General features: G+C 42.4%; 2 protein-coding genes across 2 annotated transcripts in view; one reads left to right on the top strand and one right to left on the bottom strand.

The window, feature by feature from the left end:
* The window catches only part of TECPR1 (tectonin beta-propeller repeat containing 1), a 45,789-nt gene extending 42,689 nt beyond the window's left edge, over positions 1 to 3,100 (top strand). Inside the window, exon 25 of the mRNA XM_070761254.1 lies at positions 561 to 3,100. Coding sequence (XP_070617355.1) covers positions 561 to 746 — 186 coding nt within the window. The 3' untranslated portion in view covers positions 747 to 3,100. The remainder of the gene's footprint in view (positions 1 to 560) is intronic.
* Positions 3,101 to 8,705: 5,605 nt separating this feature from the next.
* BHLHA15 (basic helix-loop-helix family member a15) lies at positions 8,706 to 13,571 on the bottom strand. Its single transcript, XM_070761914.1, has 2 exons — positions 13,547 to 13,571; positions 8,706 to 9,518 (listed from the first exon to the last, which is right to left on the bottom strand). Exon 2 carries the CDS (start codon positions 9,316 to 9,318, stop codon positions 8,806 to 8,808), a length of 513 nt encoding a protein of 170 aa, XP_070618015.1. The 5' UTR covers positions 9,319 to 9,518; positions 13,547 to 13,571; the 3' UTR covers positions 8,706 to 8,805.
* Positions 13,572 to 19,907: the final 6,336 nt, after the last annotated feature.

The raw sequence follows: 19,907 nt of genomic DNA, 5'->3' as shown, positions 1-19,907 counted from the left end.
CTGCCGTCAGTCTTCTATGTTTCTATGTTGTGGCCCATTTCGTCCCACTCAGCTGATCACGGATTTTGACAAAATTGAACGGGTCCAAAGACGGGCTACAAGAATGGTGGAAGGTCTTAAGTATAAAACGTATCAGGAAAGACTTAATGAACTCAATCTCTATAGTCTGGAGGACAGAAGGAAAAGGGGGGACATGATCGAAACATTTAAATATGTTAAAGGGATAAATAAGGTCAAGAAGGGAAGTGTTTTTAATAGGAAAGTGAACACAAGAACAAGGGGACACAATCTGAAGTTAGTTGGGGGAAAGATCAGAAGCGACATGAGAAAATATTATTTGACTGAAAGAGTAGTAGATCCTTGGAACAAACTTCCAGCAGACATGGTTGGTAAATGCACAGTAACTGAATTTAAACCTGCCTGGGATAAACATCTATCCATCCTAAGATAAAATACAGGAAATAGTATAAGGGCAGACTAGATGGACCATGAGGTCTTTTTCTGCCGTCAGTCTTCTATGTTTCTATGTTTCTATTCCCTCCCATTCCCCGACTTTGCAGGGAGGATGGGAACACATCACCATACGAGGAAACTCGACCGAAAGGACCAAAATGGCCGCCCCGGATGCGCCCAGCAGTTCTCCCGGTGACCCTGGCGGCTTAGAGATTCGCGGAAGCTCCCAGCCACAAACCACCGTTTTTGTAGATGCCGTCCAAGCCTTGGACCGAAACAGCGTCCAGTGTTGACTCGTCCTGGAAGTTTCCACTTCCTGCTCATTTCCGCGTCTCCGGGATCACGGAAGCTACACTAGTTTTTGAACGCTCGCTCCCGAGTGTGGAAGGAGACCGAGTCAACTCCGAGCATGAAGCCCATTGACCCTTCCGTCTTGTATCCCTTCAGCAAGACAGCGGGAGTCGACCCCACCTTCGTCGAAGTAGTGCTCCCACCTTGGGAGGTGGGGGGATGTTGTGTGTGTCTCCCAGATGTGTGTGGTTGCGTTCTCCCAGAATTCCCCACTTTTTGGGAGTTAAGAGTCACCATACCTACAGCCCAGTGGAGAAGATACAAGCTGGAGGAGATCTATTTGGAGACAGTTGAACCAAGGGACTGCATGTCCCGTCCCTTCATTGGGGAACTGGATGTTTGTGTGCATATGTGTGTGTGTATGTGTGTGAATTCTGCTTGTGCTGTTCTTTTAATCTTTTAATTTATTGCAGTGTTCCTCTAGGCCTGGTGGAACCTGATGTTCTCCAGAAGCCCTGGATTCGTCCCCATCAGCTAAACTTTGGTTTATGCTGGCTACTACATGACCCAACATGTAGGAGATCAGGATCGATTAACCCTTTCTATGGTATGTCCCCACTGGGAGTATCTTTGACCCCATCCTTGCCTTCATTTGATGTTCCACAGGCTGGACCTGATCTATGGCGGGCCAACCTCCCTGAAGGGATTTGACATGAATAAGCTGAGCCAGTCAGTTAACTCTACAGCAAGCAATTATATATATATGTTTTCTTCAAAGGCCCCAGGGGGTCCTACATGCCTCTACCCAATGAGAGTTGGCAGAGAATTAACAGCTGGGGGATTGAAAGCCAAGATTGGCAGCTGGCAACCCCTGGCTGAAATGAAGCTGTGAAAATGGTCAATGGCTGCCTTTTGCCTGTTGATTTACAGCCGTTTCTCAAGCGCAGCAACTCAAAAATGTATAGATTGATTTTCCTTCCTTCCTTCCTTCCTTCCCTCCCTCCTTCCTTTCTTTCTTTACTTTCCTTCTTCCCTCTCTCTTTCTCTCTTTTTCTTCCTGTCTTCCTTACCACCTTCTTTCTTTCTCTCATTCAATCGCTTTCCCTTTTCTTTCTTTCTCTCACTCACTCACTTTCTTTCTCTTCTTTTTCCTTCCTCTTCTTCCTTTCTCACTCATTCATTCACTTTCTTTCCCTTTTCTTTCTTTCTCTAACTCTCACTCTTTTCTTTCCTTCCTTCCTTCCTTTCTTTACTCTCTCCTTCCCTCTCCTTTTTCTTTCTTTCTTCCTCTGTCTTCCCTCCCTCTTTTCTTTCACTCACTCACTTTCTTTTTTCTTTCTCTCACTCACTCACTTTCTTTCCCTTCTTTCCTTCCTCTTTTCCTTCTCTTTCTTTCTTTCTTTCTTTCTTTCTCACTCTTTCACTCTCTTTCCCTTCCTTTTCTTTCTTTCTCTCACTCTTTCCCTTTTCTTCCTTCCTTCCTTCCTTCCTCTTTTCCTTCTCTTTCTTTATCACTCTTTTACTCTCTTTCCCTTCCTTTTCTTTCTTTCTCTCACTCTTTACTTCCTTCCTTCCTCTTTTCCTTCTCTTTCTTTATCACTCTTTCCCTCTCTTTCCCTTCCTTTTCTTTCTTTCTATCACTCTCTTTCCCTTTCCTTCCTTCCTTCCTTCCTTCCTTTCTTCCTTCCTTCCAAGGTGCACTAACATAGCTAAGCGAAGGACACTCCTGCCTCCTTACTGGGTCCTGTTGACCTTAATCAAAACAAGGAATTTCCAAAGCAGTTGTGTATCTTCTCTAGTGCTGCCTCTTGAGAGCGAGATGGCAATGTCGTGGCCCAGTTGCAGAGCCATTTTTAATTGGAAATCAATATCTTTACATTTCTTTTCCTTTTAACATACGTAGCTCTGACACCCAAGTCAACGGAGGGAAGAAATACAGGAGGGATGAATGTGTTTTAAGCACCACATTCTCAAAAAACGGGTTGCGGGGGGAGAGATAAATAGCTGTTTTGTTTTAAAAGCAGGACGCTTCCTTTTGCACCGATGGCTGGTTTCTTAAAGTGATATTTTTATATTTATTGCTGGGGGGGGGGGGCAGAAAAAATTGGGACAAGAGTGGCTCTTGATACCTGGACACCCGTTTATGAAATATTAACATTTTTTTCAATATTCAAGCAAACATTGATCTTCCCCATCACTCAGGACACAGATCGGGGTTTTATTTTCTCTGCTAAGGAACGAGGAGTCAAGAATGTACGTGTACACTTAAAATAAAAATTCACCCACGCCAAGAATCGAAACCCAACGAAATGTAGAAATGGCCCAGGAGGGACAATAAAATCAAATCACATGTAAACTGTAAAAAATTCATTTCTTCATTTCAATGTTTCATTGCTTTTCAATTTAATTGTTTTGGGATGGGAGGCCAAAACGGGAGGGGTTGGGGGGTCGCGCGCACATTCGCACAAAATCTCACTCGGACAATGGCATCGAACGTACCAATTCGAACCTGCTACTGCGCCTTAGCCATGAAAGACGCCTGGTTGACTTTGGGCCAATAACTCTTGTTCCAATCCACCTCTTAGGGTTGTTGTTGGGAAAATAGGAGGAAGCAGTGTCGGATATTTATTTATTTACTTACTTACTTACTTACTTACTTACTTACTTACTTACTTACTTACTTACTTACTTACTTACTTACTTACTTATTAGTCTCTCCGTAGACTCGGGGCGGCTAACAACAATAATAAAAAACAGCATATAACAAATCTCATATTTAAATTAGTAAAAGCCCTTATTAAAAACCAAACATACACACATATATTGACTGCCTTGAATTATTTGTAAAAATAATAAAAGTGTGATGCAAATTAAAATGATAAACATTTCCTCCACCCCATATAGAAGGAACTGGATATAAATCATATGGCAATATTTTCTACACAGAAGTGGGGAGGGGATAGTTAAATTTTATTTTATTTTTATTTTATTTATTTGTTTTGTCAAGTGCATATTGGAGGTATATAAAGATGTGATAATATTTATATACACGATACTATTAAAAAAGAAACATTAGGACAGGGGACGGAAGGCACGCTGGTGCACTTATGCCACGCCCCTTGCTGACCTCTTAGGAATCGGGAGAGGTCAACAGTGGAGAGTCTAAGGATAGTTTTTGGGGTTGTTATTATTATTATTATTAATTATTATTATTATTTATTAGATTTGTATGCCGCCCCTCTCCGCAGACTCGGGGCGGCTCACAGCAATGATAAAAACAATATACAGTAACAAATCTAATATTAAAGTTTAAAATAACGATTTTACATTATGCTGATACATACAGAGTGAGTTCCAGGCATCAACTACTCGGTTACTAAAGTTGTATTTCCTGCAATCGAGTATAGAGCGGTTTACTGTAAGTTTGTCCCTGTAGTGTGCTTTTGTGTTGTTGTGGTTGAGGCTGAAGTAGTCGTTGACAGGAAGGACGTTGTAGCAGATGATTTTGTGGGCTATGCTTAGGTCGTGTTTAAATTAGTTAGGGTAGGGTAGTTAAGTGTCAGCCAGGATTCCTTCCCCACACATACACACACACAACAACAGCCCTCCAGGATTCCTAGCTTTGCAAATGAGCAACAGGTGGGGAGCCAAAAACCACGAACCTGATTTTACAAGCAGGGTTTTTGAGCCTTGAGTTACTCTGTCAAATCTCAGCTGGTGGTTGCAAGCCGGAAGAGAGGCGAGCGAGATGCACCAAAGAATTGAAAAAAGAAAAAGGGGGTGAGGGTTTTTTTTTAACCTCCCAAACTGGTTTTTCTGCTCTGCCCCATAAGTGTCTTCTGCAGAGATCAAGCGGAGCGATGTTTGGGTTGGCACCGAGGTGGAAAACGGATCCTGTAATATCTTCACCTGCTTCATTGGTGCAAAGTGGGTTTTGTCGATTGTTCCTGGGTTGGTGTCAGGCGTGAAGCCAACAGAGTTGGGGGGTCTTTGGCCTGCTTTACTGTGGCAACTTGGGAGGGGGGGATTAGCAATAGCACTTAGACTTATATGCCGTTCCTGTTGTGGTTAGCTGTGGCCCAGCTCCTGCCCCAAGGTCTGTGGATGTAGGGGAGACATCCACATGCTGCAGGCCTGTTTTGCCCCCTGTGGAATCTGCTGATGAGGGCTCCTCTGGCCAAGATGACATGAGTGACAGGGAGGAGGAAAGTGTGGCAGACAGCTCAGAAGGAGATCAATTATCTAGCTCCTCCTTGGATTCGGAACAAGAGTTAATGATACAGCCACGCATGCAGAGAGCAATGCATAGGCAGCAACAACTGAGAGATTATTATCAAAGAAAATGAGGCCACCTGTGGTTGGGTGGGGCTGTGGTCATTAGTGAGGCTGCGGCCATTGTGGAGGATTATCTGATCGTTGTGTTTTGTGACTGCTTTACTGACTTTGACCTTTTGTGTGCTGATTTTTCCCCGCTTTGAAACTAAACCAGAGCAAAGTGTGTGTCACTTTGTGAAAGAAGAAGGACTGTGAATTGCCTCCCAGCTGCAAGCTAAGTATCACAGAACTGATAAGGGACTTGTACAAATTACCAATTTGTTTGGAGACGAGTGCTCTTTGCTATACCAAAAGAGGGCTTAGTTTAAGGGACTTTTCATTATAAAGAACATTGTTTTGAATTTTCAAACGTGTGTGTGTATATCTGAAATTTGTACCTGTGAATTTTTGGGAGGAGTCTACCAGAGAGCCCGACAGAACACGTTCCACAGTGATTCGAAGCCCTCTCTAAGCGATTTACAGAGTTAGTGTATTTTAAAGAATAGAATAATAAAGTAGAGTAGAGATGGAACGGAACAGAACAGTAGAGTAGAGTAATAATAGAATTATAATAGAATAGAAAATAAAAGAATATAGAAAATAGAATAATAATAGAATAGAAAATAGAAGAATATAGAAAATAGAATAGAATAATAATAGAATAGAAATAGAAAACAATATAATAGAATTATTAGAATTATTAAATTTAATTATTAGAATTATTATCATTAAAATTAAGATGGAAGGGATCTTGGAGATCTTCAAGTCCAGCCCGCTGATCAACCAGAAGAACCTATATAAGAATCAGGGTTGGAAGCAGTAGAAGAACTGGGTTAAATTCTGTGTGCAACCTCCAACTCTGGAACAGAGAGAAGGTTTTACCCCAAGGAAGATCTTAAGTGTTGTTATTATTATTATTATTATTATTTATTAGATTTGTATGCTGCCCCTCTCCGTAGACTCAAGGCGGCTCACAACAATAACAAGAACAATGTAAGAACAAATCTAATAATTTAATAAAGTGTGTTCCTTGATCCCACGGAAAGCAACCAAGAAGGGGATTTTTCTAGAGACCAACTGGATGCCACTTCCGATGGCTCCAAACCACAGTACAGACTTCCCCTCCGCCTTGTTGGACCTCATCCAGCCGAGTGTCATGTGGCCTTATCCAGTTTGACATCCACGCCCGAAATGCCAACCGAGAACAATCCAGGTCTCTGTTAAGTGGGAGAACTTGAAACAATGCAAAGCGCGATCAAACTCCGGGGAAGAGTTTCGAGTTCTCCGCAGCCGCCTTTCAACCCTCTTGTTCTCGGGCGAAGGCGCCATTGTTTGTGTTGAATGGGGCTTCCCCTGTTCGTCCCAAGTGATGCAGATGATTCGACTTCGATCAAGGGCACCTCTGCCAAAGCGGTAAACAGCGGTGACCTTTCCCAACTATTCTTTGTGCAACTTTTCCATGGCTTTGTTCTCCTGCAAACGGGGACATTTTGAATGTCACCGAGGCAAAGCAAGGGAGGGTTGCTTGTTTGGAAATGATAATCTGATCTGATGGGGCTGTCATACCTGGACAAATTGTCCCAACTTTGTATCTCGCTCCCAAACAGAATTACCGTATTTTTTCAGAGTACGGTGGTACCTCTACTTATGAACTTAATTCGTTCCGTGACCAGGTTCTTAAGTTTGTAAGAAGAAGCAATTTTTCCCATAGGAATCAATGTAAAAGCAAAGAATGGGTGCGATTGGGGAAACCACAGGGAGGGTGGAGGCCCTGTTTCCTCCCAGGAGATTCCTAGAGAGGCCCCATGGAGGCTTCCCCCTGCCTTTTCCAGCCCTGTTTCCTCCCAGGAGATTCCTTCAGAGGCCCCACGGAGGCTTCTCCCTGCCTTTTCAGGCCCTGTTTCATCCAAGGAGATTTCTAGAGAGGCCCCACGGAGGCTTCTCCCCGTCTTTTCAGGCCCTGTTTCCTCCCAGGAGATTCCTTCAAAGGCCCCATGGAGGCTTCTCCCCACCTTTTCCGGCCCTGTTTCCTCCCAGGAGATTCCTAGAGAGGCCCCACAGAGGCTTCTCCCCATCTTTTCTGGCCCTGTTTCCTCCCAGGAGATTCCTTCAGAGGCCCCATGGAGGCTTCTCCCCACCTTTTCCAGTCCTGTTTCCTCCCAGGAGATTCCTAGAGAGGCCCCACGGAGGCTTCTCTCCGCCTTTTCCGATTACAGTTTCAGAGATTGGGGTTTGTAAGTGGAAAATGGTTCTTGAGAAGAGGCAAAAAAAATCTTGAACACCCGGTTCTTATCTAGAAAATAGAATTGAAGACCAAGACTCTTGACTATTTAATTCAATTGATTGAAAACATAATTTTTTCTGTCAGCTTGCAAAATACAGGCAGCTAAACGAGACGCTATTTATGGGTTTTTTGAATTATTAAAATACAAGAACATAGACTATGTAGATTGAAACGCTAAAAACGGGGACAAGGGAATATGGACTCTCTATACATTACTGTGGTTCTACCCTGAAGCACCTACTTCTGTTGAAATGAAATGTTATTTTGACCTTATTCCAAAGAAGCTTATGGTGTTAAAGCCCCTTTTTTTCTACACTGTACTGTCATCTAGCATTCTGCCTGCTGATTTATCAATTAAAAACACCTATACAATAGTCATACACATTCTAACAACTAACGTGAGTTTCTCTAGTTTGAGCTGAAAGTCAAAAATGTGGAGGTTCATTGATCTCCAGATGTTGAGGAGCTAACACTAACATTGGCTCATAAGGGCCACAACTAATAGGAATTAAACTTGGATCTGGAGATCTTAGAACCATAGAAGATTGATGGCAAAAAAAAGACCTCATGGTCCATCTTGTCTGCCCTTATACTATTTCCTGTATTTTATCTTAGGATGGATATATGTTTATCCCAGGCATGTTTAAATTCAGTTATGGTGGATTTACCAACCACGTCTGCTGGAAGTTTGTCCCAAGCATCTGCTACTCTTTCAGTAAAATAATATTTCCTCATGTTGCTTTTGATCTTTCCTCCAACTAACCTCAGATTGTGCCCCCTTGTTCTTGTGTTCACTTTCCTATTAAAAACACTTCCCTCCTAAACCTTATTTAACCCTTTAACATATTTAAATGTTTTGATCATGTCCCCCCTTTCCCTTCTGTCCTCCGGACTATACAGATTGAGTTCCTTAAGTCTTTCCTGATACGTTTGATGCTTAAGACCTTCCACCATTTTTGTAGCCTGTCTTTGGACCCATTCAATTTTATCCATATCTTTTTGTAGGTGAGGTCTCCAGAACTGGACACAGTATTCCAAATGGGGTCTCACCAGCAGTCCATACGGTGGGATTTTCCTGGCATGGGACAACTCATAGTTTACAACATTTACATTCATTGTAGTAATATTGGCTTCTTTTCCTTTTTAAAGATTTTTTTTAAAAAAAATCTTACTTTTTCAGAAACTAAACTATAAAAAAGACACCTGGATAGATTATAATAGAATATCAGAGTTGGAAGGGACCGTGGACGTCTTCTAACTCAATCCCCTACACAAGCTGGAGACCCTATGTGACTTATAAGACTCTATACTTCAAGAGTTCATGCCCAGATTCAACCATAAATCAGAAGTTCAAAACCGGGTTTCCATTTTGCAAAAACTATGGAGAAAAGTCACATGTGTCCACTTGATAGTTTAGATGTCTTCTTGGACCTTGGAAGACAACTGCAGATGTGCAGCCAGTTTTAGCTGCCTTTTCTGAAGCTATGAATTTGGGTGGAGTACTTCTCAAGCTGCTCTTTGGGCTCATCCCCTTCCTCGCACTGCTGCTGATAGTGTTCGTAGAGTTTGGACTTGCCTTCGGAGCCCGTGCCTTCAATCACCGGGTGGTGTCCGTTGGACATCCTGACAATGGTGGACGTGAGGGATTTAATGTAGTTCTTGGCCAAGGTGAGGGTCTCGATTTTGGAGAGCTTGTTCTCGGCTCGGACGTGCGGGATGACTTCTCTCAACGCTTGGAAGGCGTTGTTGAGTTTGTGCATGCGTTGCCGCTCCCGTTCGTTGCTCTCCAGCCTCCGCAGGCGCCGATCCTTGCTGCTCCAAGGAGGTTTGGAGGTCACCTTTGGGCTTTCCTTGTTCCTCTTCTCCTTGCGTCGCGAATATTTCAGAAGGTCGTCTCTACTCCGGGTGGGTTCTTGGCCTAAAGTCTCCTCGGTGACCGCGTTCCGACGTTTGGTTCCTTTGCTTTTGGCCTTCATGATTGGTGCAACCAAAGATCTAGAAACTAGACTTTCATCTCCTAGTGGAAGGACCAACCAACCGTCAACTGAAGGATGGATCTTTCTTGAACAAAGACATCAACTTGAGGGTTTATCTAATTACATCTTCATCTTCCTCAGCTGTCAGCTCAACCAGGTCTTGGTCTAGGCATGCCAGGATCCATGGAAGTTGGGGAATCCTGTGTACAATAATAATATATTTATTTATTTATTTTGTCCAATACACAATGAGGGTTTTAGTGGGTATATATCTATATACACATAGTAAAATACATGATGAAGGTTATAGAGGAGATACTCATAATAAAATATATCTAAGAAAGAATAGAAAAGAAGATATAGTAACAGAACATATCAATGAAAGAATAGAAGAAGAGATATAGGAATAGAAGAAAGATATAGGAGATATAGGAGAGCAATAGTGCACTTGTACTCGCCCCTTACTGACCTCTTAGGAATCTGGATAGGTCAACCATAGATAATCTAAGGGTAAAGTGTTGGGGGTTTGGGGATGACACTATGGAGTCCGGTAATGAGTTCCACGCTTCGACAACTCGGTTACTGAAGGTTAATATGAAGTTTAAATCTGTTGTGTGCTCTTGTGTTGTTGTGGTTGAAGCTGAAGTAGTTGCCGACAGGCAGGACGTTGCAGCATATGATCTTGTGGGCAATACTTAGATCTTGTTTAAGGCGTCTTAGTTCTAAACTTTCTAGGCCCAAGATTGAAAGTCTAGTCTCATAGGGAATTCTATTTAGAGTGGAGGAGTGAAGGGCTCTTCTGGTGAAGTAATATAGTATAGTATAATAATATAATAATATAATACTATATTATTATACTATACTGCTCAAAAACATATAGGGAACACTTAAACAACAGACTATAACTCCGAGTAAATCAAACTTCTGTGAAATCAAATTGTCCACTTAGGAAGCAACACTGATCGTCAATCAATTTCATTTTGTTGTCAGCACATTCAACTCTGTACAGAACAAAGTATTCAGTGAGAATATTTCTGAGTGTTCCCTTTATTTTTTTGAGCAATGTATATTATACTATATAATATAATATAATATAATATAATATAATATAATATAATATAATATAATATAATATAATATAATATAATATAATATAATATAATATAATAAATATAACCTCAGGGACCGCCTTCTGCTGCACGAATCCCAGCTACCAGTTAGGTCCCACAGAGTTGATCTTCTCCAGGTCCCGTCAACTAAGCAATGTCGCCTGGCAGGACCCAGGGGAAGAGCCTTCTCTGTGGCGGCCCCGGCCCTCTGGAACCAACTCCCCCCAGAGATTAGAACTGCCCCCACCCTCCTTGCCTTTCGTAAACAACTTAAAACCCACCTCTGCCGCCAGGCATGGGGGAATTGAGATACTCTTTCCCCCTAGGCCTTAAAATTCTATGCATGGTATGTATGTATGTATGTTTGGTTTTTATATTAATGGATTTTTAATCATTTCTAATACCAAATTACTATTGTACACTGTTTTATTGTCGCTGTTAGCTGCCCCGAGTCTCTGGAGAGGGGCGGCATACAAATCCAATAAATAAATAAATAATATAATAATAATATAATATAATATAATTAATATAATATAATATAATATAATAATATAATAATATAATTAATATAATATAATATAATTAATATAATATAATATAATTAATATAATATAATATAATATAATATAGTATAATTTTGTACTACTAGTTTTTTCTCATCATCAAGACTGCTATCATGTCCCTCCTGGTCCTTCTTTTTATCAAACTAGAAATACCCTATTCCTGCAACTGTTCTTCATATGTTTTAGCCTCCAGTCCCCTAATAATCTTTGTCTCTCTTCTCTGCACTTTTTCTAGAGTCCCAACATCCTTTTTGCATTGTGGTGACCAAAACTGAATGCCGCATTCCCAGCGACCAGTTAGGTCCCACAGAGTTGGCCTTCTCCGGGTCCCGTCGACTAAACAATGTCGTTTGGCGGGACCCAGGGGAAGAGCCTTCTCTGTGGCGGCCCCGACCCTATGGAACCAACTCCCCACAGATATCAGAGTTGCCCCCACCCTCCTTGCCTTTCGTAAGCTCCTTAAAACCCACCTCTGTCGTCAGGCATGGGGGAATTGAAATATTCCCTTCCCCTAGGCTTATAAAATTTATGTATGGTATGACTGTATGTATGACTGATCTCTTAAATTGGGGTTTTTAGATTTTTTAATATTAGATTTGTTTATGTTGTCTTTTTATTGTTGTTAGCCGCCCCGAGTCTGCGGAGAGGGGCGGCATACAAATCAAATAAATAAGTAAGTAAGTAAGTAAGTAGGTAAGTAAGTAAGTAAGTAAGTAAGTAAGTAAGTAAGTAAGTAAGTAAGTAAGTAGAGATACCACTGTACCTAAATACCGAACCTTATCAGGGGATCGGCCAAGCAGCCAAAATTGCAAAACAATTGGACCAGGATTCCAAGAGGGGGTGTCCGCAAGAGCTGAGAAAGCGTCCCATGAAACTTCCAAATTAAAATCTCGGATGAAACACGTTCAGGTTGCGTGTGAAATCCACAGCCCGCCACGGAGCAATGCACAACTTTTCCCCCACCAGCCAAGAGTTGTTGGTACGGTAAAGCAACGTACAATGTACAACCCAGAACAATCTAATCGCTTGTCCTTCTAGCAAAGGTTAATCAGGCGTTCACATCCAAAAAAAAAGTAAGAGGAGGAAGGGAAGGGAATTTGGACGTCATATAACTTCTCCGTCCTTTGGATGGAACAGTGGAGAAAGATACATCGATTTCCCCCCCCATTTGCAGCTCACCTCTCTTCGGGACTATACAGGACAACTTCCACGTGGGCCTAATACATGGGCGCTGAGCCATTGCAATAAACCACCATTCTTAGCTTGTACATCTGCGGGGTTGCCAAGCTAGGTCTGTGCCCAGGTAAATAAACTGGTCATTGAATGACTGGTCTGTATATTCATATTGGAGTGACTTTCTCATCTAGGATTGAAGATCTCAATATTCCCATTTTTTGAGAGAGAGGCTCCGAGACCTCCTTCTGCCGCACGAATCCCAGCGACCGATTAGGTCCCACAGAGTGGGCCTTCTCCGGATCCCGTCAATTAAACAATGTCAGTTGGCGGGCCCCAGGGGAAGAGCCTTCTCTGTGGCGGCCCCGACTCACTGGAACCAGCTCCCCCCAGAGATTAGAACTGCCCCTACCCTCCTTGCCTTTCGTAAACTCTTCAAAACCCACCTTTGTCGTCAGGCATGGGGGAACTGAGATATTTCCCCCGGGCCTATATAATTTATGTATGGTATGTTTGTAGGTATGTCTGCTTAATAATGGGTTTTTTAAAATATTTTAAATTGTAAATTATTAGATTTGTCATGAACTGTTTTATTGTGTTGTGAGCCGCCCCGAGTCTACGGAGAGGGGCGGCATACAAATCTAATAAATAAAAATAAATAAATAAAATAATTGGTTCCTTGGTGTGTTTTCGCCATATCTGTGACCCAGAAAACGATTTAATGATAAGGACTAGGGGTGATACGATCGCGGTGTACCAAAATCTAAGAGGCTGCCTCAGAGAAGAGGGGGTCAACCGATTCTCCAAAGCACCTGAGGGTTGAACAAGAAGCAATGGATGGAAATTAATCAAGGAGAGAAGCAACCTAAAATTCAGGACAAATTTCCCAACAGGGAGAACAATTCACCAGCGGAACTCCTTGCCTCCAGAAGTTGTGAACGCTCCGACACTGGAGGATTTTAAGACGAGATTGGACAACCCTTTGTCTGAAATGATATAGGGTTTCCCTGCATGAACAAGGGGGTTGGACTAGAAGACCTTTAAGGCCCCTTTCCAACTCTTTGTTATTATTAAGATAACCATGTGAAGAAGAAAAAATCCTCTAAGTCTTCAAATTAGGGGGGAGGATTTTAAAAGACTTCAATTTAGGGGAGAGGATTTTAAAGACGTTTCAAGAGATTGGTTGTCCTCTGTTGACTTTGCAGAGTGTTTATCTATTTATTCAATTTTTATTCTGCCCAACTTCCTAGGCACTCTTTTTGTAGAGTTTTTGTAGACCGTGGTGCAATTGCCACCTATAAATTTGATAACCCCCTTCTTGCGCTATTCCCAAATATTTGCCCAGGATGGCTCTGAATCGAAAAGGCCAGAAATGATTCCTACCTGAAACAGGTGACCAGGGCATCCTTCCACCGTTCCAACGTGGCATGGATCATAAAAGACGCAGACCTGGGCTCAGGAGGAGAATATGACCACCTCTCAGGAATCAAGCCATTCTGCCTATCCTCACCTGTTGCAGACTGCTCACCTGGGCTAGGACACGTCACTTTAAGGCACTAACAGGTAGGGAGGCGGAGTTTGGCATGGCCAAGTCTATTGCAAATAAGCCAAGTACTGCAAGATTATGGACGGAATATTTTCACCCCCCTGTGGGTGGCAAGCTAAATTTGGGATTCTGGGCCCAGAACTTGATCCCGCCGTATAGAGCGCTGGTGAGACCCCATTTGGAATACTGTGTCCAGTTCTGGACACCTCACCTACAAAAAAATAGGGTTAAAATTGAAGGGGTCCAAAAATGGTGGAAGGTCTTAAGCATAAAACGTATCAGGAAAGACTTCATGAACTCAATCTGTATAGTCTGGAGGACAGAAGGAAAAGGGGGGACATGATCGAAACATTTAAATATGTTAAAGGGTTAAATAAGGTCCAGGAGGGAAGTGTTTTTAATAGGAAAGTGAACACAAGAACAAGGGGGCACAATCTGAGGTTAGTTGGGGGAAAGATCAAAAGCAACATGAGAAAATATTATTTTACTGAAAGAGTAGTAGATCCTTGGAACAAACTCCCAGCAGACGTGGTTGCGAAATCCACAGTAACTGAATTTTAAATATGTCTGGGATAAATATATATCCACCCTATGATAAAATACAGGAAATAGTATAAAGGCAGACTAGATGGACCATGAGGTCTTTTTCTGCCGTCAATCTTCTATGTTTCTGTTGTGGTTAGCTCTGGCCCAGCTCCTGCCCCAAGGACTGTGGATGTGGGGGAGACATCCACATGCTGCAGGCCTGTTTTGCCCCCCCGGTGGAATCTGCTGATGAAGGCTCCTCTAACCAAGAAGACATGAGTGATAGGGAGGAGAGGGTGGCAGACAGCTCAGAAGGAGATCAATTATCTAGCTCCTCCTTGGATTCAGAACAAGAGTTAATGATACAGCCACGCATGCGGAGAGCGATGCATAGGCAACAACAACTGAGAGATTATTATCAAAGAAAATGAGGCCACCTGTGGTTGGGTGGGGCTGTGGTCATTAGTGAGGCTGCTATAAAGAGCAGCCTGTGGGTTTGGCCATTGTGGAGGATTATCTGATCCTTGTGTTTCGTGACTGCTTTACTGACTTTGACCTTTTGTGTGCTGATTTTTCCCTGCTTTGAAACTAAACCAGAGCAAAGTGTGTTTCACTTTGTGAAAGGACTGTGAATTGCCTCACAGCTGCAAGCTAAGTATCACAGGACTGATAAGGGACTTGTATCAATTACCAGTTTGTTTGGAGACGAGTGCTCTGTGCTATACCAAAAGAGGGCTTGGTTTAAGTGAATTTTCATTATAAAGAACATTGTTTTGAACTTTCAAACCTGTGTGTGTCTGAAATTTGTACCTGTGAATTTTTGGGAGGATTCTATCAGAGAGCCCGACAGAACAGTTTTTAACTTGGGGGTGGTTCGTCTGGAACGGTGCAAGGTAGAAAGTTGGGGTGCTGAGGGCCACTTTGGAGGTCTCAAGCCCTTCGGTCAACTGCAACATTTGGTCTCTCTCTCTCTGGTTGAGCATGGAATGGAAGGTGGCCATCAAATTGCCCCTGAGGTTCCTCAGCCTTCCTTAAGCTGATGGATGTCCTAGGATTGCATTCACAACTCTTGGACTTTTCAGGTGAGACAGCTGTGGTTGGGGTCAAGGGTCAATCCAGGACGCAGCCGAAAACCAGGAGCGTGACATTTGATCCTCAAAAGATGATCCATAGATTTTTGTGGTGGGGGGGAAAAGTTATTTGGCTCAAACAGGAAGGACTATGGAAGCACCCAAGGGAAATAATTAAAGAGATTGAAAGGACGGGAGAAAGGAGGAATTGTGGTTTAATGTTCTCTTTGGATGCAAGCCAAGTTACAAACTGGTTCACCTGGTTGCTTCTTTCTGATTCACACTCACACACACAAAACCACATGCACACAAACACTCCGGCCAAAATGAGATTTCATATCAACTTAAGAATTCATGTATCCAACCAAGAATCGTTATGATTTTTTAACTGTGTCAAACACTATTGGTAGGACAAAGTAATCATGGACCTTCTCACGCCAACGAGCCAAAGTGGAGAAGACAATACGATATTTTGCCATCTTTAAATGGCACCTTTGTGTTCGCTAGGAAAGACCTGACAAGTGCGGTCAGGTGGTAGGGACAGCGAGTAGAAGGCTTGGCTGCATAGCTAGAGGTATAACAAGCAGGAAGAAGGACATTGTGGTCCCGGTATATAGAATGCTGGTGAGACCCCATTTGGAATACTTTGTCCAGTTCTGGAGACCTCACCTACAAAAAGAGGTGGATCAAATTGAACGGGTCCAAAGACGGGCTACAAAAAGGGTGGAAGGTCTTAGGCATAAAACGTATCAGGAAAGACTTCATGAACTCAATCTGTAAAGTCTGGAGGACAGAAGGGAAAGGGGGGGGCATGATCGAAACATTTAAATATGTTAAAGGGTTCAATAAGGTTCAGGAGGGAAGTGTTTATAATAGGAAAGTGAACCCAAGAACAAGGGGGCACAATCTGAGGCTAGTTGGGGGAAAGATCAGAAGCAACGTGAGAAAATATTATTTTACTGAAAGAGTAGTAGATCCTTGGAACAAACTTCCAGCAGACGTGGTAGATAAATCCACAGTAACTGAATTTAAACATGCCTTGGGGTATACAGTATATATAGATCCATACTAAGATAAAATACAGGAAATAGTATAAGGGCAGACTAGGTGGACCATGAGGTCTTTTTCTGTCGTCAATCTTCTATGTTTCTATCATACATAATCAATCAACCAACCAACCAACGTCACGTGCTATGGAATGCATCAAAACAGAAGGGACGTCAGATTCCAGGCTTATAAATATATAGCTTTATTTTTATTTTGAATATTAAATAAGATTCTTTAAATTACAAGCAGCCTTTAGATCACACTATCCATGATCAATATACAGTAGAAATCTTAACAGTTTTAAAATTTACACACAGTTTTAAAGATAAATTCGACCTGGAATTTAATTAGCTAGCATATTGCCACGAACCTCACCGCTGTATTAAACCCCCCAATCGGGAGGGGGAAAAAAGATTTTTGTTACATAAATTTCCTGATGTACAAATAGAATAAAACGTCGTATATATACACACAGATTTGATACGGTTTTACCATTACCCACCACTGTGCAAGATCCAACCAATGGCTAAGCAGAACCGTACGCCTTAAATTCATTCAAGTTTTAACTGAACAATAACTGAACAATAATAAAAATAAGATAAAAACCAAGCTGTGGAACAGAACATTGTGTTACCTGCTGTTCATCAAATGTTTCTCCTCTAACATATTTCCTGAAAAACATTTTAATTTTCTTTCTTCTCTTCAGAAGTGAGTGTTTTATACAAATTAAAGCTGAGGCTATTTGTTTCCTGGGTTTTTTTTTTAATTAAGGCTATTTTCTCCCAAAGTATTTCTACCTCCAATCTAAATAGCCCCTTTGCAATTTTTAGACAATTGTAAACTCTCTAAAACTTTAGACAATGGTATTTTCTCTACCAAAATCCCCATTTTTTCTCTCTCTCATTCTCTCTCTCTCAAAAAAGAAAAAACAAAATCTACATACTAATTAATCTAAAATAGTGTTTAAAATGTACATACAGACAGCTTTCATTAGTGTCATTTTTTTTAAAAAAAAGAAAACACATCCCTCCCCCCAAAAAGCAGCATTTATTTATAAAGGATGGAACTAGGAAAGGATTTAGCCGTCGAAAGCCTAACTACAAATATTGGACGGGGATGGTGGCTTTCTGTAGAACAGGAACTTCTGTTACTTCTACTACTGGTCTGTTGCCGTCCCCCGAAAAAAAATCCCCACCAAACAGGTTGACAGACTGGTTTATCTTGGGAGCTTATGAGTCTTCCTGAAATTGCTTTCGTAGGGATCGTTCTAGCAGCAGCTCTACCGTAAACAAAGCATTCGCCTATGTAAGAGAAGTATGTCAAGACACCAAACTTGACGTATCTTCAAGTGACTCCTATACTATTATTTGTTTGCAATGCTCCTGGGCTCCAGATCCCATGGACATTTTAGTGCAAATGGCCATCTACCAGCACCTGTGCTCACAATAACCCTTCGGTTATCCTGCAGAAACTCAAACTAGGACCAGCGGCCAGTTGGGATAGCTGAAAACATCTGGCAAGGCTCAGCGGCCTTCAAACACTCCACCGTGGGCTGGTTGTCCCAATAGAAAGCTTCCTTACTCAAGCATCTCCACACTGGGACAACACAAACTCACACGTATATGTAGATACGTGGTCTCTGCTAAGTGGTTCAGTTGTTTAAAGCAGTGTTTCCCAACCTTGGCAACTTGAAGATATTTGGACTTCAACTCCCAGAATTCCCCAGGCAGCGAATGCTGGCTGGGGAATTCTGGGAGTTGAAGTCCAGGTATCTTCAAGTTGCGAAGGTTGGGAAACACTGCTTTAAAGGGATAGGTCACAGCCTGTTGAGCTGGGGTGACCAGAAGGGGATGGAGAAGTAACAATTCTTTAGTCTATAACCGGAGGACGGCCCTGGTTGACCAAAGGCAGTCACGTCTGGTCACTGCAGAAAATGGACATCATGCTAAACGGAACTGCTTCTTCTAACCAAACGCACCCAAATTTGAACCTTCTCCAATTCTCCAAACACAGCCAGATCCTCAGGGAAATTATAGTGCAAGATAACAACAATAATTATTATAATTCAGGATCCTCAGATATAATCTGGCCATGATGATATGTAAGTCAATCTTTCAGGGATCTATTAAGAAACTTGGGACAACCTAGGCCGAGGATACCACCTCAGCTAACGTGGGACTTTTGATGGTTCATATTTTAATTTTAAAAGCTCGAATACCTAAAGGGGTGCGTGTATATTTCAGGCGCAAGGCAAGGATTTCTGGCACAGCCTGAGGTATGGTGTACCTGGAATTCTACCTTTCTAATGAGATAAGCCCCAAGCTTATCCAAAAATAGCTGTTTTCCAATTACAAGGTTAGACATAGGATTTCCCTCAACCTGGCCAGTTTGCCACCAATAATGTCCAAATTCCTACCACACAAGGCCATGGATCTAGGCCATTGTTTCCCAACCTTGGCAACTTGAAGAGATCTGGACTTCAACTCCCAGAATTCCCCAGCCAGCGAATGCTGGCTGGGGAATTCTGGGAGTTGAAGTCCAGATCTCTTCAAGTTGCCAAGGTTGGGAAACACTGGCCTAAGCAGCTCTGCGACTCAACCAGAGTTGAGAAGGCTCCGTTTTGAGTTCTCTACATATCATAATCTTATGGAAGAGGTCTCACTTTAGATGGCAAGTGTCTCGAAGGACGGAGAAGGCCAGATCCGAGGCTGTCAGTTATGAAGGAATTCAGTGCCTGGAAAAGTCGGATGTGTCTACCAGGTCATTAACACAGGGGTCTCCAACCTTGGCCACTTGACGCCTTGTGGACTTCAACTCTGGCTGAGGAATTCTGGGAGTTGAAGTCCACAAAGCGTCAAGTTGCCAAGGTTGGAGACTCCTGTTCTAAGGTATGTCGGCAGGTGCCGAAGCTGAACCCAGGAAGCCAAAACCCTTCTCAAAGCGTTACTGTTTTGGGGGAGTTCTTAAGATGCTTGCGTGTCAATGCTCTACGACACTCTCTGGCATGTTCCACGCATGATGGTTTCTCTCCTTCCGGTGGCTTCCAATAACCAAGACAGGTGGAAGGCTTAAAAAACATTCACGGTTCTACGGTATTTTTTTTCCTCCATTCCAGTTTGAGAAGTTCTCAAACTCTCCTTTCAGCAGCTCGTTTTGTAGGACCACCGAACAGTTTTACTAACAGGTTGCAAGTATGTTGTTCCCCTAACCAAACTATGCGTGCAAACAATGCAAACCAGCAGAAATGCTTCCTCTTAGCACGAGAATACGTTTTAAAGAGAGAACTGTTTTTACTGAGAACCAAAAGCCGCATATCCACGCAAGGTGTAACTAATGCTGCGCTTGCCACAAGAAGGGGCTTCTCCTATTTTGGGACTATTCAGGACAGGCCTACACAAAGTTGACCGTGGAAAAGGCCCTCCGAGCAAGGCTAGAACTTCCGGGTTGAACTAAATGCTGCCTATTAGCCCAAACGTTGTAGCTTGCATCCCGAAAGACCTTGGGACAATGAAGTTTTACAACTCGCGTGAGAGAAACTCTACATCAGTCATGGAAA

This window comes from Erythrolamprus reginae, chromosome 9, assembly GCF_031021105.1.
Source record: "Erythrolamprus reginae isolate rEryReg1 chromosome 9, rEryReg1.hap1, whole genome shotgun sequence".
NCBI lineage: Eukaryota > Metazoa > Chordata > Lepidosauria > Squamata > Dipsadidae > Erythrolamprus > Erythrolamprus reginae.
The sequence above is the reverse complement of the archived record's forward strand: the minus strand, read 5'-3'. Positions and strand labels throughout refer to the sequence as shown.

Bases quoted from the DNA above. Each gene is read 5' to 3' on its own strand.
- BHLHA15 (XM_070761914.1), bottom strand. From the start codon at position 9,318: ATGAAGGCCAAAAGCAAAGGAACCAAACGTCGGAACGCGGTCACCGAG.